Source organism: Panthera uncia, unplaced genomic scaffold, assembly GCF_023721935.1.
Source record: "Panthera uncia isolate 11264 unplaced genomic scaffold, Puncia_PCG_1.0 HiC_scaffold_515, whole genome shotgun sequence".
In the NCBI taxonomy this organism is placed as follows: domain Eukaryota; kingdom Metazoa; phylum Chordata; class Mammalia; order Carnivora; family Felidae; genus Panthera; species Panthera uncia.
The window spans coordinates 1-22,444 of record NW_026059666.1 but is presented as its reverse complement, the minus strand read 5'-3'; the positions used below and the strand labels follow the sequence as shown (position 1 = coordinate 22,444).

The 22,444-nt window shown below is 62.7% G+C and overlaps 1 protein-coding gene across 2 annotated transcripts; it reads right to left on the bottom strand.

The window, feature by feature from the left end:
- Nucleotides 1–1,938: 1,938 nt before the first annotated feature.
- LOC125918180 (phospholipid-transporting ATPase ABCA3-like) lies at nucleotides 1,939–22,282 on the bottom strand. 2 transcript variants are annotated; one of them, XM_049624220.1, is made up of 21 exons: nucleotides 21,599–22,281; nucleotides 21,034–21,163; nucleotides 20,739–20,893; nucleotides 20,339–20,494; nucleotides 20,021–20,231; nucleotides 19,136–19,286; nucleotides 17,586–17,684; nucleotides 16,481–16,667; nucleotides 15,460–15,763; nucleotides 13,392–13,665; nucleotides 9,735–9,939; nucleotides 9,186–9,405; nucleotides 8,747–8,905; nucleotides 7,875–8,047; nucleotides 7,294–7,422; nucleotides 7,003–7,197; nucleotides 5,226–5,413; nucleotides 4,600–4,770; nucleotides 4,131–4,321; nucleotides 3,917–3,990; nucleotides 1,939–3,475 (listed from the first exon to the last, which is right to left on the bottom strand). In XM_049624220.1, the coding sequence occupies exons 1-21, from the start codon at nucleotides 21,968–21,970 to the stop codon at nucleotides 3,344–3,346; spliced, it is 3,876 nt and encodes a 1,291-aa protein (XP_049480177.1). In that variant the 5' UTR covers nucleotides 21,971–22,281; the 3' UTR covers nucleotides 1,939–3,343. The 2 variants fall into 2 exon arrangements, with proteins under 2 accessions (XP_049480177.1, XP_049480176.1); XM_049624219.1 differs by lacking the exon at nucleotides 1,939–3,475 and having other exon boundaries at nucleotides 3,533–3,990; nucleotides 21,599–22,282.
- Nucleotides 22,283–22,444: the final 162 nt, after the last annotated feature.

Here is a 22,444-nt window from a genome sequence, read left to right as displayed (position 1 = left end):
AGGTGGCCCTCCCTTCTCACCAGTCTGTGTGGGAGCAGGGGCGGGGGGGGGGGCGCGGGGAGTCTCAGAGGACCTGGCTGGCCTACACCATTGGTGTCGTGCAGGTTCCCAGAGGCGAGCCGAACAGCAGCTGGCATGGGGTGTCCTGCAGATGCCATCGCCAAATCTGTTGCCCTGGCTGGTGGTCTAGCCCCGGGCTGGCCTCTCGGAAACCTCCCCCCTCACCTTCAGGTTCTGGCACTGTGGGTGTCCGGGCTGACTGCTCTGGGGCACCGGGACGTTGCTGTCTCTGTGGTCAAGGGACTGACTGACTTCAGCCCGGGCTCACGTGGGGCCAGGCTGGACCGGACGGGCTGGCTCCTCTCCCACCTGCGATGCATGGTCATCCCCAGGCAGCTTGCAGCCGCCCTTGGACCAGCCTTCCGGCCTTCCTTCCAGCTGCTGGCCTTGGCTCACTCCTTCTTCTTCCCTGGTCCTGTCAGCTGCTTTGTGAGACAGGGCTGAAGGTCCCTGAGACTGAGGTGACCTTGGCTCCTCCTGGAGTCCTGGATTGAAGATCTGGATTGGCATTTGCCCAGCAAAAAAACCTGTCCAGTTTGTTTTTCTGTGTCCCTGCGACCATAGGGTCAGGGACACCATGGGGCGCAGGGGCTGGGCCCTAGGGTAGGGTCATTTCTGCTAGCCTGTGGGTCTTCCTAAGTGAGGTGGGGTCTCGCCAGCTCAAGTGGACCACGAAGGCACACTTGTGGACCCCTTGAGGATGCGAACCTGCACACTGCAGTCGTGGTGGAGACTGGGATCGTGTCCTGGGACCTGGCTCTTATCTGGGGTACCCAGCTAAATAAAGGATCCTGTGTCCCGGCTCCCTCTCCCTGGAGCAGCCATGTGCCTGCATTCTGTGCAACAACGTGGACGCAGAAGCACATAACATCCGGGAGCTGTGTCCTCCTCCCGTCCCCCTGCTGCTTCTGTCTGGAGCCTCAGACAGAGCTTGAAGGAGGCCTGCACCTGGACAGAGCAGGCAGATGGAGGCTGGCTTCCCGAGGCCTTGTCGGCGACAACACCCAGACCACTGTCTCTGGACTTTGTACCTGACCGAGAAATAAACGCCTGTCTGATTTCAAAGCTGCTGGGACTGGGCCTTCTGATGTGCACAGCAAGCCGGCTGCAGTCTCCATTCCGCAGGAGTGGTTTCTGGGGCCTGGGGGTGGGGTCCCCTCGCCCTGTGACCTGCTGCCTGGCATTCTTTCCCCACAGGGAAAGCAGTGGATGGGGCTCGGCCTAAGCCCTGCCCCCAGCAGGGTCTGCCCAACCCTCCCTGTGGAGCAGCCCCCTCTAACCTCTGAGTGCAGGTGTCCTGCCGAGGGGCAGTTCACGGTCTGTGTTTCGGTCGAGCCACACCATCGGATGGGGCAGGATCTTACACAGGCTTGGTCTCGGCCCTCACGTCGGTGTCCGCCCCTTGGGAGCCCCCGACCAGGCCCACGGGGTAGGCAAGGTGCGACCTTGTCTTCTGGGTCTGCTGACAAGCTGGGGAGGGGCAGGGGTCCAGCAGATGCAGCAGCTGTTTGGGACCAGCACGTCCAGGGACCCTCTGGGCCCCAGGGTCTGGGGGAGAGCGGGATGGGCTGGCGGGGATGAAGCAGGCCAGTTCTCCTGTCGGGGTGTCCGTGGTCCTTCCCCCTCTCCCCTGGGCCCGGAGCTGCATCAGTTCAAACCAAATCAGGTGGGCTCCAGTCCCGGCTCCTTGAGCTCTACTGCTAGGTTTCCAGTAGCCTTGCAGATGACTTGGGGATGCCACGGGGACCCCAAAAGTGGTGCCCCTTCCTGCTGCTCCTGGGGTCCCTTCTCCCTAACTGCAGTTGCCAAGCTCTATGCTCCTCCCACTGCCCCCCCCCCCCCCGCCAGGCCTGGTGTCGGGCCACAGGCCCACCTCCCAGAACACGCCTTCTGTGGGGCTCATCTTAGACCACACCGACCCCCGAATTTATTTTTTATAATGTGGAACTAAATGCTGATGGTGTAAAGAATTCCAGGGGGAACAGAAGAGCTGGAGGCCACGGGCAGCATTCACAGACCTCCAGAGGCCAGTAAAAATGCAAACGGGAAACTCCTGAAGGAGCCACGGTGATGAGACAGGCCTTCCCTAAAACTGAATTCTGGGGGGGGGGGGGGGGGGGGGGGGGCGGTCAAAAGGACATTTAGAAAACCGTCAAGAAATAAGAGTATAAATAAAAAGGGAGCTGATGTGGAGGAAGAATCTTCTTGAAAATGGCCTAAAACCCACAAGGGGCCCTCGAGTCAGAGCCCCGCCCGCCCCCGCCCCCCCCAGCTTCCCCCTCTGCCCCGCTGCACTCGCGCTTCCTCGTGTAGACCAAGGGTCTGTCAGGTGCCCATTTAACCTGCTTCGGCACCGGCAGGTCTGGCTTATTCCTCCAGCTCCTGGTGGTGAGTTCTGGAAGTTACCACGTACCTGGCAGAAACAAGCTCTTGCTTTTTTTGTCCGTGTGAAACCTGATGTGGGAGGCCCGTGCTAGGCCTGCAGGCCAGTGACCGGGCCCGTGACCCCCATCTCGTGTGACTCAGAGACGTGGCCATGTTCCCTCCCAGACTTTATTTTCCGCAGTCACCACGCGGTAGGTGCATCCCTCCACAGACAGTCACTCGGTCCCGCCCCGGGCCCCGGCCGGCCTCCGGCGGGCGGCTTCTCAGGAAGCCCGTCTCGGGACGAGGGACCGCCTTCTCCCCCGGCCCCAGCTGACTCTGGAAGACGCCGGTGGGAGGGGGCCGGCCGGCCGGGCGCGGCACCCGGGCTGTGTGGCGCAGTGACTCCCAGGACCCCCCCAGAGCCAAGGCCGCGGTGCCTCATCACAGCCAGCACCTCCGTCGTGGACGGCCACGGGCGGCTTTCCCTCCGCTCTGGGCAACCTGGCGAGCCCTGCTGCCCGCTGCCCGGCAGACTTCCCGTTTCACCCCCGGGGAGGCTCCGTGCCGTGTGCGACCGTGGGGGCATCCCGCGTGCTCTCGTCGCGAGCACTTCAGCTAATTCAGCCCCTTCCTGAGCGGCTCTCTGCCCAGAGACCCCCAGGCGTGCCCGCGCGGGCTGCTGGACCGCTCCTGGCCGGGCCCCGAGTTCCAGAGAGGGGCTTCGGCGCCTGCCTCGGACATGGACGTTTGCGTGCCGGTTCGCAGCGTGACGGCGCCAAGGCCCGGTCCCTACTGTGCCTCGATTCTCGTGTCCGTTACAGAAAATAGCGATTAGAAATAAAGGTGCAGGGTAAGATGAACCGGGAGGGAGGGGACGCCTGCCTGGGCGCCCGCCTGCCCCGCCCCTGCCGGCTCCTCAGGGCCCCTCGTCCTCAGCGGGCGGCTGCAGGTGCGCGAAGCTCAGGAACACTTGCTCCAGGGAGATCTGGCTCACGGAGTAGTCGTCCACCGCATACTTCTCCTTGGCCTTCTCCAGGACACCAAACACCTTGTGGGAGCAGAAAGGCTGCTGCCAGCAAGCCCAGGGTGGGCTCCTCGGCTGGCGTGCGAGGCCCCCGGCCACGGCAGCGGTAAGGCTCCCAGAGGTCCCAGCTCTGCCCCGGCCTGGTCCCCGGAGCACCTGCAGGGAGCAGCCAGCCCTTTGGGGAGCAGGGGGCTGTGCCGCACGGCGGGGGGCGGGGCCTCCCCCAATCTTGCCAGCTCAGAGCGTGACCCTGGGCAACATATATCCTCTTTGCGGGTCAGTTTCCTTTTTTACGCCAATTTTTTTTCTGACTTAAGTGAACCTCCAGACCTAGCGGATTTGGGGGTGAGAGCTAGAGCAGAAAGTGACTCTCCTCTTTGGAAGGAGCCTAGAGGCGCCACAGAAGGAGTCATTCCTGGAAGGGCCTTCCCCAGCCCCAGCTGTGCTGGCAGGGCCCACACTCACCTTGGCCCAGCTGAGGTCCTCCCCGGGCAGGTGGTAATGGACCATCCCTTGGTGCTCATCCTCCAGGACGCTGCCTGCACGAAGGAGACGCCGTGTCCCCTTGAGGGCCGGGCTGTGGGGGCCAGGGAAGAGCCGCCCGGGACCCTGGAATCACGGCCCTCCTCCCGGGGGTCGCGGGCCCGGGACTCGGCAGGGATGAGGCACGGAGACACACCTGGGAAGGTCAGGTTCACAAACGCCTTGAACTCCTCCAGGGCCTCCTGCCGCCCTTCGCTCCGGACCTTGGCCCGCAGGGAGTAGCCGCTGCCAAACTTGCTCTTGAGGTGCTGTGGGCTGCCCAGGCACTTGAACTGGCCCTGCACCATGATGGCCAGCCGGGTGCACAAGGCCTCACATTCTTCCATGCTGGGGAGAGGGGCAGAGGTCTGACACGGGGCTGGGGGCGCCGATGCCTGCCTCCCACGTCAAAGGCTCATGCGGGCGGGCCGGTGTTGTCGGCCAGATCGAGCTGTTCCCGATTCCCGTGTTCGGAGGGTGGCCCACACAGTTAAGCCCGGGGACTTTCCTCACAGATTGTGAACCAGCTGCTGGCTGGTCGTCTGTCCACCCGGCCCCACCCAACCCATCCCTTCCACAGCCCCCATTCTGGCTCTTCCATCGACCCCTAGAGACCCCGGCTCTACCTATGGGAGGTGATGACGATGGCCTTGCCCGACTCGCGGGCCCGTGCCACGGTGTCCCAGAGCAGGCGCCGGGCCACGGGGTCCATGCCGGTGGACGGCTCGTCCAGGAAGATGACGGAAGGCTCTCCGAGCAGAGCAACGCCGGTGCTCAGCTTTCGCTTGTTGCCACCACTGGGGGCAGAGAGGGTGGGGTGAGACAAGGCTGACAGCACGGGCTCCCCATGTCCCAGCATCGGACGGGGCCCAGTGATTGCTGGGCGCCCCAGGTGAACAGGAATGAGGGCAGCATGATGCCTGCGAAGCCGACCTTGCAGTGTCAGAGGCCCCACAGAAAGCCGTGCCCAGGGTGGTCAGCATACACACTGTCTGCACTTAAGGGGGCCTGACCGGGGCCCGACGCCGCCTTACTAGTGGCCTTGCCTCCGGGCAGCGGGAACGGGCAGGGCAGCCCCGTTCCACCCGGCACTGCCTGGGTCATGCCCCCCAGTCCCCTTTCAAAGCCACATCAACGGGTATGGGCTCTGGCCCCCGACCCGTTTGGCTGCCCCCCGCTTTATCGTAAGGGAGACTCCAACTCTGCCCTGGGCAGACGTGGGGCAGGGAAGGGGACCCGAGCGCAGGCACACCTGTACGTCCTGACCAGCTTGTTGGCATGAGGCTCCAGAAGCAGGCCCCGAAGCGTGTTCTCCACGCAGGCGCCTATGTGGCGCTCGGGGATGCCCCGGAGCCGGGCGTACATGACCAGCGTCTCCCGGCCCGTCATGTGGTCCAGCAGAGCGTCGAACTGGGGGCAGTAGCCGATTCGCTGCCGTACCTGGAGGCAAGACGTGGCAGGTCAGAGGGGGGTCCCCCAGGCTCCGCCCAGCAGGTGTGTCTATGGCCGCCCACGGCTCATGGCCAGCATGCTGCGCTTTGTCAGGGACACGGGACGCGCTTGGCCGGCTCGGGGAAGCGCACCTGCCACCCCACACTGATGGCGCAGAGGTGGGCGGGGGCCTAGGCGACCACGGGCGCGTGGGTGGGGTAGTGAGGACACGCGCTCGTCGCCGTGAGAGTATCTGCCGTGCGACGGCTCATCCACCCATCAGGCATGTAATGTGTCGCGGGCCTTCCTTTCTTCTCTCTCTGATGGAGGGCACGTTTGCTGGCGACACCTTTAGGGTGGCTTGTCACCCAGTCAGGTGATGCGGTGGCAGGGCTCTGAGCGGCGGGCCCCGTCCAGCAGAGCCAGGGCCCCCTGGGGCCGGCACCTTCTCCCGGACCACTCTGGCTGGCGGGGGACCGTGGATCCCAGACACGGGATTTCTTTCTCCTCGCCTTCCTGGCCATTTCTAGGCTTCCAGAACCTGTGTTCAGTCGGCCTGGGAATGCTCTCGGCCACTGCCCCGTCAGTTAGTACCTTCCCCGGAACTCAGACTGGATGTACCCAAGAGTCCCCTCCCTCCCCAGCCTGTGGGTCACATTTATGGTTTTCTCTTGCCCGCGTATGTTTCTAATCTCGCCTGTTCCCTTCACCGTGGCAAACACAGACGTTTTATGACCTGGGCCTGGCGGCTGCACAGCTCAAGCAGTGGGCCTGCGTCTCCTGCGGGCACCTGTATGTGCGGGTTCTAGGCACGGGCCTTGGTTTCTTGGTGTGTGTGCACTGCTCGTGGGCCCCGAAACACTGTGTGGGGCTTCTTGGGGTCTGGAGAGGAAGGCCTTCCTCCACACGGTGTGGGCTGTGCTCTGGGGGCAGGGCAGACCAGAAGCCCCCAGGACACGCAGTCGCCGCCAGGCACGGACTCTTCTCTGTTCCTCGCCTCGGCACACAGAACCTTCCACCCGATCCCCAGCGGTAGAGGCAGTGGGAGGGCAGCCTGGATCCTCCTCACCTGGCCCCACGTGGAGAAGTCTCCTGGGACACCCCTGCCACGGGGGGCACAGGCCTCAGTTTCTCCCCTTTACCCGGCAAGGCCCCGAGACCCAAGCCCAGGGAACACAGCATGCCCTCTGCAGAGCCGGGTCACGTGCTGTCTCTCAGGGCTCACAGATCTTAGCCGGGGCTCCTCACTGAGCACCGGGCTCTACGGTGCTCTTAGCAGTGTGCTTTGGTGCTGAACTTTTACCCGGCTTTGGTGCAATGCCTGGTCTGAACAGCCCAGGGCACCACTATGATAAATCTGTGCGTACAGGCTGCAGACCGCTGTGAACTCTACGTGCCCGGGTCCAGAGAGCGGCTTCTCAGAGACAGCCCGGACCTGGCTGCCAGCCCGGCCAGGACAAGGGGGGTGGCTCTTCTCTTCCTGTCCTGTCTCCCCCTCATTGTTTGCTTCGCTCTGGCTCCTGGTCACTGCCTTGTGAACTGTGAGCCAGAAACGAGCCCATCCCTGCTTCCAGGGTGCCCCGTCTTCCCACACCCACCTTCCCGATTTCCGAGCTGATGCTGTAGCCCCCGACAAAGGCGTCCCCAGAAGTGATGGTCTCCTCCCCGGTCAGCATTTTGAAGGTCGTGGTTTTCCCAGCTCCGTTGAAACCCAGCAAGCCAAAGCACTCTCCTTTCTGGACCGCGAGGGAGATCTTGTCCACGGCAAGCAGGGGCGTCCGCTGCTCGTATACCTGCGGGGCACGGGCACTGAGGCCTGGAGGCAGCGGCACAGGGGCGGAACCCGGGGAGTGAGGGGCGGGGGGGGGGGGGGGGGGGGCGGGCCTTACCTTGGAAAGCTCCTTGATAACCAGAGGAGTGTCCAGCAGGGACTCCAGGCTGGGGGCCAGGACCCGGTTCCTCTCGTCCACCACATCCTGGTCCTCGGGGAGTGCTGATGTCCGAGAGTACGCTTCCGTCTGATCGTTCCAGAGAAAGACCGCACCCGTGAGCTCCAGCTCAGGAGGTCCTTCTCCACGGGACACAGGATGGGGGTCTCTGAGACTGCTCATATAGGGACTCGGGACTTTCACAAGGATGGCAGGGTGGGCCCGGGGCTGACACTGGCATCGAGGAGAGGCTGACGGCCAAGGAGAAAGGCCTGTGCAGGATGCACCGCAAAAGCCGTGACACTTGGCTGGGGGTGGGGGGCTGTACTGCGTGGACGTGAAGTCCATCCCAGAGGGGTCTTCATGTCAGAGCACCACCTCGCCCTGGGTTCACGTGTGTGTCCAGTGCGGTCTCACGGGTTTTGTTTGTGGGGTGGGGTGTGTGTGGCAGACACGAGGGCCTGGACGCCTGCACCCTGCCGGGTGGCTGAGCCCCGGGCCCGTGGCGGCGGAGGCGTGGGGAGTGCCCGGGACCCACTCACCAGCGCCCGCCTCCTCCGGAAGGCACAGAGGCAGGTCTTCAGCCTCCACAGCGTGTCAGTCTCAACGAGAAAGAGCAGGCTGAGGTAGGCAAACCCGGAAGCAGCCATGGAGGTCACGAACCTGCCGACCCCCGGGGCGCTCCACGCGTAGAAGTTCTGCTGGTACCGGATGTCTGTGCGGGCGAGGGAGTGAGCGCTGAGCCCGGCCCCGGAGAGCTCTCCTGCCCCAGGTCCCGGCCTGAGCCCCTCTCTGGGCCCACGGGCACCTGCACACCAGCCCCTCGACAGAGGCCACGAAGGCCCGGGATCCATTTGTCATCCTTGTCACTGCCCCTCAGAAGCCCCGGGGACTCCCCACGTTTTAGGGCAGTTCTACCTTGTGAGGGGTGCCCGTGACAAGTGACCGGGTCACACCCTGGCTCACTCACACGCCCCTTCCTCCCTTGGGGACGGCACTGGGATGTGAAGATGGGACACCTCCTCCCTGCCTTGCCATGGTCACAGTGGTGACAGCTACCACCGCCGAAGACAGCTCCAGGCACAGGAAGGGCCTGTGGGAGCCTGAAAGGTGGCCCCAGAAAGACGCGTCCACGTCCTAACGCCCAGAACCTGTGCGCAATCCCACTTAGGAAAAGGGTCTTTGCAGGTGTAGCTTAGGGCCCTGAATCCAACGCCAGGCGTCCTTACAAGAGAAAGGCAGAGGAAGATTTGAGATACAGAGACACTGGGAGGCGGCCCCGTGAAGGCAGGCGCGCAGCCCGGAGGCAGCGCACAGGACTGCGGGAGCCCGGGCTGTATTGCGGAAGGAGCCCCTCCGTGGCAACAAGCCAGGCAGGAGTGGGGAGGGGCGGCCACGGGGCCCGGACACTCACTGTATTTCCGGCAGTAGTGTGCCGCGACCTCCGATGAGGTGCAGTATCGCCTCATCTCGAAGTTCTCGTGGAAGCTGCTGACGGCCATCCCCAGACAGTGGTTGGGCAGCACCAGGAACACGTGGTCCAGGGTTCTGGAAAGCTCTTCTAACTTCACCGCTGTGGGGAAGGGCACAGATGAGTGGGCGCTGAGGGATGCAGGACACCCGCCCCCAGGACAGGCCCGCAGATCCGGAAGGTGTGTGGGCCGGGTGCCGAGCTGGGTGAAGCCCCCTCCTCCTTGGCCCGCTCCCCCCCGCCGAAACCGCCAGGCAGAGCCGCTGGCTGCCGGCCCAGTGGGACCACCTTTGGCAGAAGGGCCTGAGTATGGCCTGGCCCAGTGGCCACACTGGTGCCACCTGGCCCCTGGGCACCTGGGGGGTCGTCTCCAGGCTCCCACCTGGGATGCGCATGATGGTGACCACGAGGAAGGTGGCTATGCCCGACAGGATGTTGAATATGGTCAGCCTCGTGTAGGCAGCGGCCGCTCCCGAGAAGAAGAAGTTCATCAGGTACATGAGGGGGATGATGGCCCAGCCGTAGAGCATGAGCAGCAGGAGGGCGTCGGCCATGTGGCCGTCGTGCGTGAAGGCGTGCACGTCAAAGGCCTTGAACACCACCTGTGGCAGCACAGAGGTAGGCGGTGCCTGGGGGCCCTGTCTCCAGGGTGGCTTTCAGCCCCGGGACCCCCCCCCCCCCGATGATACCCCCCCTTCTCCCCTTTGCCGTTGGAGCGGTCACCAGGGCGCCCCGCGCCCGGACCTTGCCCGCCACAGTGGGATGAAGGCTGGGGGTGCAGACACAGGTGAGGGGTGCTGCCGGCGGGGTTCCCAGCCAGCGTCCCAGAACTGGGGCTGAGCTGCCAGCGCGGACCTGTGGTCTGCGCAGGGGCGCCAAGGCAGGGCCCCGGGACATGCAGGGGAGGGTCCCCGCACCGCACAGCCCTCACCAGCAGCAGCAGACTGGGGACGAGGAAGGACATGAGGTCCCACAGCAGAGCGGAGAGCCAGAAAGTAGCCACGTGGACACCGCTCACAAACTGGACGTGCTTGGCCTGGACAGCCCTCTCGCTGACCGCCAGGATGGAGAACGTGCTGGCCAGGAACGCCATGGCGAAGAGCAAGTTGAGGGCAATGTCAAATCCCTTCCGGCTCCTGCGCAGCGGGGGGGACAGGGCAGGTCAGGGACTGAGCACAGTGAGTCTGGCCAGCATCCATCCAAAGCATGCGATGGAGGGGCCAGGCAGTAAAGGTTTTTAAGAGGGAATGCTGGGGCGGGGGGGGGGGGGTGGGGGGGCGTGTCTCTGAGCCAGGAAAACCCCTCCCTGCCAGAACAGCTCCTCCTCTGGGCTTCCTGCCCCCAGTGATGGACATACCACTCTCCCAGTCGCCTTCAAGCTGTCCCTGCATCCCCCACGTCCCCCAGACACTCAGGCGATGGCCCCACCGTCGCTGCCTTTCCCACATCTCCTGAGGACCCCCTGCCTGGCTGGCCCTGCCCTTGGCGGACCCCATCGGCATCTGCATGGCTGCAGTGGTTCATTCCCCCCCCACCCCCCATTCAGGTGCATTCTGCATTAGGTTGCCAGCAACACCTTCCAGAAACCACCACTGATGGCATTACTCTGTTGCTCAGAAACCTCCTGGCTGTCTCAACAAGCAGGGCTTCAACACATGGATGTTATTTGGCCAAAAAAAAAGAGGGAATTAAGTATCCACACTACAACGTGGATAAACCCCTGAAAAGTGAGAACAGCCGGTCACAAAAGGCCTCTTATTAGATGATTCCATTCACACGAAACGTCCAGTACAGGCAAATCCATGGAGACAGGAAGAGAGTGGAGGCTGTTTGCAAAAGGAGACAGGGGTGGGGGGGGCAGGTGGCTGCTGGCGTCCCGGGGCTCCTTCAGGGTGTGATGGCCACGCAGTAAGATTGTACAAGAGGCACATGAAAAGGTGCACAGCATCACTAACCACCAGGGAAATGCAAACCAAAGCCATAAGGAGAGATGCCCTCTCCCCGGTCAGAATGGCCAGCATCACCCAAGAGAGAATGTGCTGGCGTGGATGCGGGAGAGGGGGCCCCTCGTGCCCTGCTGGCGGGCTTGCAAGCTGGAGCAGCTACTCTGAAGAGCAGTGGGCAGGCTCCTCAGAAAGTTAAAAATAGGGGGCGCCTGGTTAAGTGTCCGACATTGACACAGGTCATGATCTCACAGTTCATGGGTTTGAGCCCCGCATTGGGCTCTGTGCTGACGGTTCAGAGCCTGAGGCTTGCTTCAGATTCTGTGACTCCCTCTCTCTCTGCCCCTCTCCCGCTCTCTTTCTCTCTCTCTCAAAAATAAACAATACAAAAATATGTATATTACAAAAACAACAGTTAAAAACAGAACCACCCTATGACCCAGCAATTGCACTTATGGGTGGTTATCCAAAGAAAATGAAGCCTCAGGGTGCCTGGGTGGCTCAGTTGGTTGGGCGTCTGACTCGATTTTGGCTCAGGTCATGTTCCTAGGGCCATGTGATCGAGCCCCACATTGTGCTCTGCACTGAGAGTGGAGCCTGCTTAGGGTTCTCTCTCCCTCTCTCTTTCTCTCTCTCTCTCTGCCTCTTCCCCACTCCCTCACTCGTGCACCCTCTCTAAAATTAAAAAAAAAAAAAACACAATGAAGAAACCTCCCCCTCCCCATGTTCACAGCAGCGTTATTTACAACAGCCAAAGCAGAAACAACAGCATGTCCATCGACAGGTGAGTGGAGAGAGAGACTGTACTACATACACAATAGAGTATTTTCCAGCCACAACACAGAAGGAGAACCTGCCGTGTGTGACAATGTGGATGGGCCTGGAGGGCACCGTGCTGAATTAACTAAGTCAGACAGAGAAAGGCGACTACCATAAGATCTCACTTACACACGGAATCTGCAAACAAAACAAAAAGGAACTCACAGATACAGAGAACAGACTGGTGCTTGCCAGGGGGTGGGCAAAGCGGGTGAAGGGCGTCAACTAGCTTCCAGTCATAAAATAAGTGAGTCCTGGGGATGCCACGTCGGGCACAGTGACTACAGTTAAGGTTAACCCGATACTGGGTTGCTCATTTGAAAGTTGCTCAGACGGGATCTTAAAGCTTCTCACCACAAGGTAAAAAACTTGTAACTATGTGTGATGACGGTGATAAGGGGTGTGAACCAGACTCTCTGGGGTCATCCTTTCACAATGCATCTGGAACTAAAACAACTGGGACAATTCTATCAGATTTGGGGCTGGCCCCGCCCTGTGAGTACTAACAACCACTCCAGCGCACGTCACAACAGGTGACCTCCGTCTCCTAAAGCTGCTGAGACAGAACCAAAGTTCCTGCCGCCCCGACCTCAGCTGACCTGGGGGTCTCCTCACACAGAGCCCACCGGGAGGGAGCTGCCAACTTCCTGATGCCCCCGGCACAGTCCCCCACCCCACCTGTGGCCACTGACCACCCCGCCCAGGTCTGAGGGCCACACAGGCCTGTGTCCCCGGGGCCCGAGCAGAGTGGAGGCCCCTCCCCGGGGCTGTGCGGCCTTCAGACCACCGGTCCGACCCGCCACGAGTGTTCATCCCTGTGCCTGCCTGTCCCCGGCAGGACAAGGAGGGCACAGAGCGGCTGCTGTGTCTCTGCTTTCAGGGTAGAGACAGGAGGTAGCAGAGGGGGACGAAGACATCGCAAGGCCCAGAGCAGTCCGGTGTGGGGGTGGGGGGTGGGGATAAGGCTGTCCCTCCCCGTTAATTAATCACCCCACATGGAGTCACTGATCTTGTTCCGAAACTGATTTTCTTGGCCTCTTCTGGACGTTCTGGGGCTTAGGGGCGTTTAGGGGACTCTGTGACCAGCATGGGGGAGAGTCCTACACATACCAGAGCATGACAAGGCCTGAGAAGAGAGAGGCCCACAGGGCCCCCTGATTTGAGGCCACCTTGGGCAGCGATACCTGACTTCGCTGTGTTCTGTATTCCGGTTCACACACAAAGGCACTGGCCCGGGCACAAGCGTGTGCCGGGACCCCCGGGGACAATGGCCAGCAGGAGCTGGGTGCAGATTAGGGAAGAGGGCACGGCTGTGCTCCGAGGCCTCAGGAGTCCCCCCTTGGATACTTCAGTACGTGGGATAGGGCCTCCCGAGCTAATCTGCTGTCTTTTTTTTAAAATTTTTTTTTTTTCAACGTTTTTTATTTATTTTTGGGACAGAGAGAGACAGAGCATGAACGGGGGAGGGGCAGAGAGAGAGGGAGACACAGAATCTGAAACAGGCTCCAGGCTCCGAGCCATCAGCCCAGAGCCTGACGCGGGGCTCGAACTCACAGACCGCAAGATCGTGACCTGGCTGAAGTCGGACGCTTAACCGACTGCGCCACCCAGGCGCCCCAGCTAATCTGCTGTCTGAGGACACAGTGAATACGCAGGGCTGGGGAAGATGTGGGGGTGGGGCAGAGGTTCCCTGGCCCAAACCCAGAAGCTTCCTGAAGGCACAAACTGTGCTTCATCCGCCTACGTGGCCCTTGGTGGCCCTGGCGGTGCCCGGTGCGAGGCCCTGATGGGTGGGGGCAGGGCCCTGGCAGGGGCAGTGCACCTACTCGTTGAACTGGTCCTTGGCGGCCTGCAGGGCGCTCCGGGGCTGGGGGTAGTTGGAGACCACGATGGAGGCCCGGGGGCCGCACAGCAGCTTGAACAGAAGGTTGTCGACGACAGCCAGTGCGGTGGCTGGGGAGTGGTACGCCTGGTTGTTGAACAGGGCAGTGACGACCGTCCGCTCGCCGACGTCTCTGAAGGACACGGCCACCAGGCACCGCTCGTTGAAGCCACCTCCCTCCACCGAAGCCCTGAAAACCAGGAACTCCTCCAGGTCACCTGGGGGGCGACAGAGGGTCAGGAGAGGACGACGGCCCCTGGGGCACGTGCCCGAGGTGCCCGCTCTGAGGAGCTCAGAGGCCTGGAGGGGCCGTGGCAAGGAAACACCACCATTACTCTCGCGGAGCCCACGGGCCGGGGGGCCATGTCATGGGAGCGGCGGGGCCTGGGGGAATGGGCACCCCGGGGCCACAGGAGGCCAAGTGGGAGGGCCACACTCCTTCTTGCCTCCCCCGCAAATGCCTCCCGAGACTAAAGGGAGGCAGCCCTGGGCCAGGGCCGGTGGGGCAAGGAGGAGGCCGCTCCAGAGAGGGAGAGGCTCTATGAGGAGGCCTGTGACCTCCTGTGGGGCGGCTGGGTGAGCCAGCGGGTAGGGGGCTGCCCTCGAGGGGCAAGATTAGACAGGACCTCCGCCTGTTTCTCTGGTTTTCCAGTTTTTATGGAATGAGTAAGTAACCTTTCGTAATCAGGAGAAAAAGGTGGTCTTTAAAAAGAGTGGCCTGAGGGAGTGGGGCCCAGGGAGAAGGAGGATTCCCTCCTCACCAGCAAGAACCCTGGCAAACCCCACTGCATGTGCCGGACCCTCCGGGCATTCGAGGAGCCAGGACCCGCCCCAGCCCTGCTTTGCTCCGTGGTAGAGACGTGGGGACAGGGGTTCAGACAGGGGTGCTGGGGTCCACCCTATGCTCGCTGGCGGCTGCCCGGCCCAGCATCACGTGCACCTACACATGCCCTCACTGCCCTGGCCTGTAAACAGGGTCAAGAGAGAGGACGTCTGCCTTGCAGGCCCTAGGGTCAGCGAGGGGCAGGGACGTGTCTGGGAGCCCTGACGTTAAGAGTGACAGAGGCTCTGCCAATGGGGCCGCAGCTGCCGTTACAGAAGAAAAAGCATCCGATGGCCTTAAAAGCAGTGAAACAAGACCGCACGGCGAGGCGGACAAAGCCGGAAGGTTGCACGCTCGACAAGGGAATGGACACTTTGGTCTTCCAGAAGGACTCAGGCCAGGGGCATCTGAGGCCATGTCCCGAACCCCCCAGAGCCACCGTGTGCCACGAGATGCCCAGAATCTTTGGGCCAGGCTGGGGGACAGCCGGCAAACGTGGCAGAGGGCACATGGAGGTGACGGGATGTCTCCTGAGGCCTAACCAGGGTCACAGGGGTGGTCAGGGCCACACTGAGACTCGGGGCAGAAGCGGGCACGGGAAGGCGGGCTGGTTCCGGTTCCGGGACGCAGAGGCATCCAGCCTTCCCCTAAACCAGAGCCTGCTTCCTGAGTCTCTGGGCTGCAGTCCAGCAGGGGGAGGGAGCAGCAAGCCAAGGCCACCTTCCCCCACGTCTGGCCCATCTGACCCGAGCTCGAGGCCTGCTCTGAACCCAGGGCCGCGTCTGACTGCCAGGGCCAGGGACGCAGGTGCTTCGGTCTGAGGTGCTGGAAGACAGCACCATGTTACCTCAGTGTGTGCTGTGACCAGCCCGGCAAACGAAGGGCAATGGTGACACCACGGTGGTTTCATGTTTCACCTCTGACGCCGACACAGACCTAAGTGGCCGCCCGTCCTGGGCAAACCTTAGTCCCAGATGCTGCCTGTGCCTTCCTGACTCAGGCAACGGCCTTCCCCCTAGTGGTGATGTCTGGAGGCAGTTGTGGTTGTCACGACGACGGGGTGGGGAGAGGGGGACGCAATGCCAGGGATGCTTCTCAACATCCCAGGGTGCGCGGACAGGGAGGAGACAACGCCCCAAATGCCCACGGCACCTGCGCTGAGAAGCTGGGCTCCGGGCCCGGCCCTTACCCAGCACCTCCCGCGGCTCCTGGCCCTCGGCCTGCAGCATGGCCTTCAGCTGCTCCGACAGCTGCTGGTCCAGCCGGGAAGCCCCGGGGACAGCAAAGGGCACGACAGTTCTGCCGTACGCGCCCAGGGTCAGCTCCAGCATGGGGTCATCAAAGGTCTCCGAGGAGTAGTTGACGGCCAGGAGGGCCAGGGTGACGCACGTCAGAGGGACCAGGACCTGGGCCACCACCATCTTCCACTCGCGCAAGCTGTACACGGCCTTCTTCAGGAACATGGCCCAGAACTGCTGGCAGTGGAGGGCGAGCTGTGGCAGAGGGGACGGGCTGTCACGGTGCCCTGCGGGGCCAGCAGCACACCCCTGCCCCCTACCCTCAGCCGCAGGCACGGTCCCAGCACACGCCTGGTGGCCTCCAACCGATCGATGCGTGCGCCCCGAGGCCCCAGGGTTCCTTGCAAAGCTCCTCCTTCGGTATCACGGGAGACGAGCACATCCGTGTCCCTGCGGGTCCCCACAAGGGCCTCGGGGGGGGTCCCACCACACTGGGGGAGCCAAGGCCTCTGCCTTTCCCCCGATCTTGGCAGGGGACCCCGTCTGCGCTCACACGGGAGCCCTCCAAGCGTGGGGACCCCCCCAGGGTCAGACTCCTGCTCTGCCACGTGCTGGCCAGGCCACCGTGACCCAGACTCTGCTTTTCCGTCTGTAAGATAGAGCAGCGCTGCCCTTTACTGAGCGAACACCAGGCTTACGGCGAAGCCCTCGGTAAACAGAGCAGAGTCAGCAGCAGATGCAATGATGGCTTATCTGTGTGCGGCCCACTTAGAACAAAATGATATTACAGTTGCCGAATTAAAATGTGCTGCGTTTTCCTTCTCCCTGCTGTGACCGCGTGAGCTATAATCTGCCCTCTTCCCAGTGAACTGACCCTCCAGGAGCCCTCATCTGTCCCCCTGGATGCTAACACGTGGGGGTCAGGGGTCTCCCAGCCTTCCCGCACCGGCCGGCCCAGCCCTCGGCACTCACCCCAGTGTTGAGCTTGGCAGTGGTGCACTCGTCCTCGATCAGGGAGCCAATGCCGTCGGTCGGGTCCATGGCCCCGCACAGGTGGCTGTCCACTGCCCAGTCGCTCGCCCGCCTCTCGTGCTGGTATTGCAGGGCAGGGAGCTGGATGGCCTGGATGTCCATGCTGGTGTCCACCAGTTTGCCCACACTGTGCCAAGACACAGGAGGCCCGGTCACCGCTCAGCTCCCCGCGGGGGCCGTCAGGGAGGGAGGAAGAGGGGCACGCTGTTAGCTCTGCTGGCTGTGGTTCGTCTCCTCACGTGCCCATCACCAGATGCCATCAGAACACCAGACGCGGAGTCCACGAGGGACAGATAACCGGACAAGGCCCCTGCCCCCAAGGACCGCGGTCTCCCTGGGAGATGGGCCAAAGCCCCGGGACGGGGAGGGTGGTACCGGGGGCATGATGGAGGCCCCGGGAGTGTAGTTGTGCCAGCACTGGGCGCCATGGGTCCGGGCGCCCGGGGCCGAGCTGGGACCGACGGGCAGGTGCGTGTGCTCCGGGAGGAGCCGCCCAGGAATGGCTCAGTGGGGACGGGTGTGCGTGGGGGGAGTGCAGGCAGCGGCCAGGTGGGTGGTGGGGCCGCGTGGACACCCGTGAGCCACCTGATATGTGCACACCGCGCACACACTCACTGTTCTGCCTCCTCGCTAGGTCCCGGGATCCTCAGAGAAAAACATGTACCTCACACGTACTTTTGTTCCTTCCAGTCCCTAGCACTCCATCTGCCAAACAGGCGCTCGAGGAAAATCTGGTGAACGCCTTCGCCGCCCCGGGCAGCCCCTGCTGCCTGCAGTTCTGGGGGCCTGCCTGTCGGGCCCGCGTGGTGAACAGAGGCCGCCGGGCCGCCCGCACCCTCCCCATGAAGGGGGGTGGGGTGGAAGTCTCCGGAGATCGGAGTTCAGCCGCCCTCTGCCTTCTGAGTGTCCTGGGGAGTTGGGGCCCCGCCCACGCCGGCGCGCCCCCCTCAGGTCGGGGTTGGATCTGACAGTCAGGGGGCTGCTTCACCGGCACGCTGTCGACAAGCATCGGCGCCTAGACTGATGGACGCCCGCGTTTACTGACCGGAGGAAGACCTCCTCCATGGTGGTGACCGAGGCCCCGAAGCTGGCGATCCCCAGCTCCTTCTGCTGCTTCTCCAGTTTGGCAAACAGACTTTCGAACCTGGAAGCAAGACCTCGAGTGAAGAGCTGCCTCTCAGTGACTTTGGAGGCAACTTATTCCTCCACGTGGCCCGGGGCAGGGCAGAGCGGCCTTGGCGCCTGGAAAAGCTGCCTGGAAAACCGGGAGTTGGGTTTGTTTCCCCCTCTTTTTCCCTACGTGACATTTTTTTTTAAGAGAGAGAGCGTACATGTGCAAGCTGGGGACGGGGGCAGAGAGAAAGAGGGAGACAGAATCTTAAGCAGGCTCCACTCTCAGTGGATCCCACGAGCCCGGGGTCATGGACTGAGCGGAAATCAGGAGTCAGATGCTCGACTGACTGAGACACCCAGGTGCCCCCGCCACATGACCTTCTGCCGTGAGTACTTAGGCCTGAGATACTGTTTGGTAGTAAACATCCACGTGAAATCACAAAACCAAAAAACCAAAAAACCTGGAGGATATTCATTCGATTGCGGGGTGGCGCTTTCTAAGGGAAAAAATCACAGAGGAAAAGATAGGACCCGTTAAACGTAAAGTACCTGCGTGGGGAAAAAGGTCCCACAAAATCGGTCAACGACCAAATGGAAAAAATTGCAGCAAAAATGGTTGATATCGCTCCATAAAATGCTCTGACTGATACACGAGCGAGAGACAGGAACACACGATATCCAGAGAAAGCCGTGTGAGCGGCGGCAAGACCGACCTCCTGTTAGCAGGAGCGGAAGGAAAACAAAATGCCACTTCAGCCACTGGCTATGCAAATATTTAAAAAAGAACTTCATCAAAGCTGGCAAGCGAGCGTGGTGTAAAACGGACACTGTCCCGTCCTGCTGACGGGGGAGTCACGTACATCACCTCCGCGGGAGCAACTTGGTACCCTTTGCCCCTCCTGAGGGGGTCACTGGGGATTTAGACCAAGAGTTTTCTAGAAGGATGTCTCCTGGCGTATTCTTGGGGGGAAACCAGGAGTGCGTGGTGCTGGAACAGATGTCGACGAAGTCACGGTGTGACGGAGTGGGGGAACCCAAAACCACACCATCGATCGGGCTCGTAGCAACGTTAAACAGACTTTAAAGATTTATACCCCAAAGTTTCTGAACGTGAATCGAGGGTTGGGTTCTCACCCCCCACACCAGAACCTGCTCTGTTCACAAGGCTTCGGCGCGTGACTCACAGCGTGAGACAAAGAAGACACACACATTCACGATTCCACGAGGAGCTCGTGGGCGCTGTGCGTGGGCGAACCTGGGGGGAGGGGCCGGCCGTGTGCCGAGAGCGACGGCAGACACTCTCCACCCAGGGAGGATTCCCAGTTCCACTGCACTGGTTCTCCACCTGCTGTCACAGCTGTGGGCTTGGGAGCCCTGCTGGCCGAGCCTGACAGGCAGGCGCGGGGGACCCTACGCACGGCGCCTCCGAGGCGCACTGAGCCCCGTTCTCAGGGCCGTGCCTGCGCCCCCGGGGACGCGTACCTGTGGGTGCTCTCCTTGGGCAGGATGAAGGACAGCTCTGCACCGGCTCTGCTCTCCAGCGTGGCGCTGGGGACGTGGTGGCGCACCAGCCGGGAGATGGCCTCGGGGTCACAGTGGGGCTCCTTCACCAACGTCATGTGGTATCCCGCACCTGCAACACCGAGGAGCCCCCCCGGGACGCCGTGTCCCACTTCTGCCGTCCCTCCGGGCCCTCGGCTCGTGACCAGGACAGGTCGTGGGAAAGAGGCCGGAAAGCGGGGACGGCGGCACTGGAGCGGATGCACCTGGACCCCTCGGTGCCACCCTCAGGGCTTTTCTCCCGGTCCCTTGCTGGGCGGAGACGCTGGGGGACCTGGGAGCGCTGCCGGTAAGGACGTGAGGCCCAAGCTGGGCTCTGCAGTCCACTCTCAGGCTGCGGCAGGAACCGTCCCCAAGACCTGCCCTCTCTGCTTTCTCCACAAGGGAGCCCCGGACAACGGCGGCCCCGAGGGTGACCACGTCCGGTCGCCATCCACCGGGCAGGGCTGTGCGCCGGCCAAGGGACTGGGGAAGGGAGGTGCACAAGTCCCGGGGTGTCTGAGGAGGGGAGCTCGTCTGCTGGTGGGATGTGGGTGGGCCTGGGGCGTCGGACCATGAGCTGCCTTCGAGGAAGCCATGCTCACATGGCAAACCCAGCCCTGGACTGTGCCACAGGCCGCGCGCCTCCACGGTAGCCAGTGTGGCCTCTGCAAGGGCACCGCTGGTCTCGGCGGCCTTGGCTGACGCTTGGCTGCCCCTTCCCGGTCACGGCGGGACGTCGTCCTAACCCAGTCAAGACTGCTCCCGCGCTCCCTCCTCCCGTCCCGGCCCCTGTCCTGGCCGCAGGGCCCCGCCCGCCCCGCTCACCGTACTTCTGCTTGAGGAACAGCGAGGACCCGCAGCACTGAAGCTCCCCCTTGGCCATGATGGCCACGCGGTTCCCCAGCAGGTCGGCCTCGTCCATGAAGTGCGTGGTGAGCAGCACGGTGCGCTGGCTCTTGTGCTGCTGCAGCAGGTCCCAGATGGCCCTCCTGGAGACGGCGTCCATGCCCGAGGTGGGCTCGTCCAGCATCAGCACCTGCGGGCCGGGCCGAGGAGCCGGTGGCGGGGTGGCGGGGTGGCGGCGGCTCCCCGCGGCCGCCCGCCGTGCTGGGCGCCCCGCCCCGGGGCCTCCCGCCCGCCTACCTTGGAGCCCGCGATGAGGGCGATGCCGATGGACAGCTTGCGCCTCAGGCCCCCGCTCAGGCACCTGCTCAGGGAGTCCCGCTTGTCCTCCAGGCTGAGGGCGTGCAGCATCCGCTGGACCTCTTCGGGGCACTTGAGGCGGGACAGGCCCTTCAGCTGAGACAGCGGGGGGCAGGGACGTCGGGCAGGGGCTCCCGGCCTTGGCGCCTCCTCCTTCCCTCTGTGCGCTGCGCTGCGCCGCGTGCCCTGACTTCTGTCCCCGCCGCCCCACTGCAGGTCTGCGAACGGCTGCTCCAGGTGGGTTCTATTTGCTGGGAAGCTGGGGGTTCACGCCTTGGGGCCCAAGCTCGCAGACAAGGAAACCACCACGCGACCTAAGCGCACTCAGAGGCCAGCTCACCTGTGCGTAGAAGTACAGGTGTTCTGCGACGGTCAGGTTGTCAAACAGGATGTCGTGCTGCGGGCACAGGCCCAAGCTCTTGCGGATCTGAACCATGTCCTGTGAAATCTCGTACCCGTTGATATACGCCCGGCCGCTGGTTGGGGGAAAGAGACCTAGGGCCAAGCAGAAGACCCGGAGGCCGAAGTTCAGCGGGAACACCGGACCCTCTCCCCACCCCCGTCAGCACGAGGTGTGACCTTTGTCTGGCTGGACCGCTGACCGGCCGGCCGGAGCCGAGGCCGTGGCGCCTCACCTGTGAGCATGGAGAGGGTGGTGGTCTTCCCCGCGCCGTTGTGGCCCAGCAGCACCGTGATCTGCCCCTCGTACAGGTTCAGATTCAGGTCTCTGACGGCTGCTTTGCCCTTGTTCCCCACTCTGAACACCTGCAGCGAAGGCCGAGGGCGGCCCTGGACTTCAGGCCCTGCCTGGCCCCCAGACCCCCGCTGGAACACCCGCCCGACGGGTCTCAGGAGACGGTGCCCAGCGTGGCCGGTCAGTGCAGAGGCGGGAAGTTTCTGGCGGAGTGCTGATCGGAGGCCATGCCTCCCCCCACCCCCGCCCCGGGTGATGTCTGTCCCGCTGCAGTGGACCAGCAAGTGTTTGGGGGCAGGGCTGACTCCAGGGTAAGCCCAGGCGGCATGCACTGCTGGCTCCCCCCTGAGTCCCCTGAGCCCTGGGGACAGAGCCTGGGGAGGGGTCAGAGAGCAGCCATGGGGGTCTAGGAGCAACAGGGCCTGGGAACGGCCCTCAGCTTGGAGACAGCCCTGGGCCAGGTGGCATGAGGTCCCCGTCCCCACCCACCCCACAGGGTGTGGCACCTTGGTCACATGCTTGATCTTGATCCCGGCCACCAGGTCCTCTGGCTCAGCCTCAAAGTACTCGGTTCTGAGCACTTTCTCTGGATCATCATCTTCCTCTTCTTTCCCCAAAACTGTCCGTGGGTGCCCGCACCAGTACGAGGGCTGGGGTGAAAAGCAGACGGGTCTCAAGCAGCCAACTCGTGTCAGTTCGTTGTGTTTGTGAGGAATGGCAGCAGGTTCCCCGACACGCCAAACACTGTCAGCAAACAGCCCTCGCCCGGGGCCCTGCTGCAGAGGTGGGGCGGCCCGAGGCCTCTGTGGGGCGCGGGTGCACGCGGCTCCTCCCTCATCTACCCGGGGAGGCTCTGAGCCTCTTTCCTGACCCGCCATTTGGGCACACAATCCCTCACAGGCTTGTTGGTGGTGCAGACAACTCACATGTGACACAGATGAAAAGTAAATGAGGACCTTTAAACCAAAGACAGGCTGCTGAATGTTCCAGTCCGGGGCACTGTCCGGGCAAAACAGGAGGGAGGCTGTGTCTCCACGCCTGACTGGCCCTCACTCAGCTACACAGGAGCTCACAAAATAAGCAAGAGGAGCCAAAAGGCCTGGCCTTCCCTTGCTATGAGGAAGCTTCCCCGCCCTCTGTCTAGACAAGGACCACAGCCATCTGTCTAGACAATCCCTGCCCTCTGTCTAGAAAACAACCCCTGCCTTCCACCTAGACAATAACCCCTGCCATCTGTATAGACAATGACCCCCACTCTCCATGTAGACAATGACTCCTGCCATCTGTATAGACAACGACCCCTGCCTTCCATCTAGACAATGAGCCTCGCCATCTGTCTAGACAACGACCCC

What these genes read in the sequence shown, in the direction of transcription:
- LOC125918180 (XM_049624219.1), bottom strand. Translation starts at nt 21,970, where the DNA reads ATGGCGGGTCAGGAAAGAGGCTCAGAGCCTCCCCGGGTAGATGAGGGA. An exon ending in AGATCAAGCATGTGACCAAG is followed by an intron (nt 21,164 to 21,598) that starts GTGCCACACCCT and finishes CCTTCGCTGCAG; the next exon opens with GTGTTCAGAGTGGGGAACAA. An exon ending in ATCGTCATCACCTCCCATAG is followed by an intron (nt 4,322 to 4,599) that starts GTAGAGCCGGGG and finishes CCCTCTCCCCAG; the next exon opens with CATGGAAGAATGTGAGGCCT.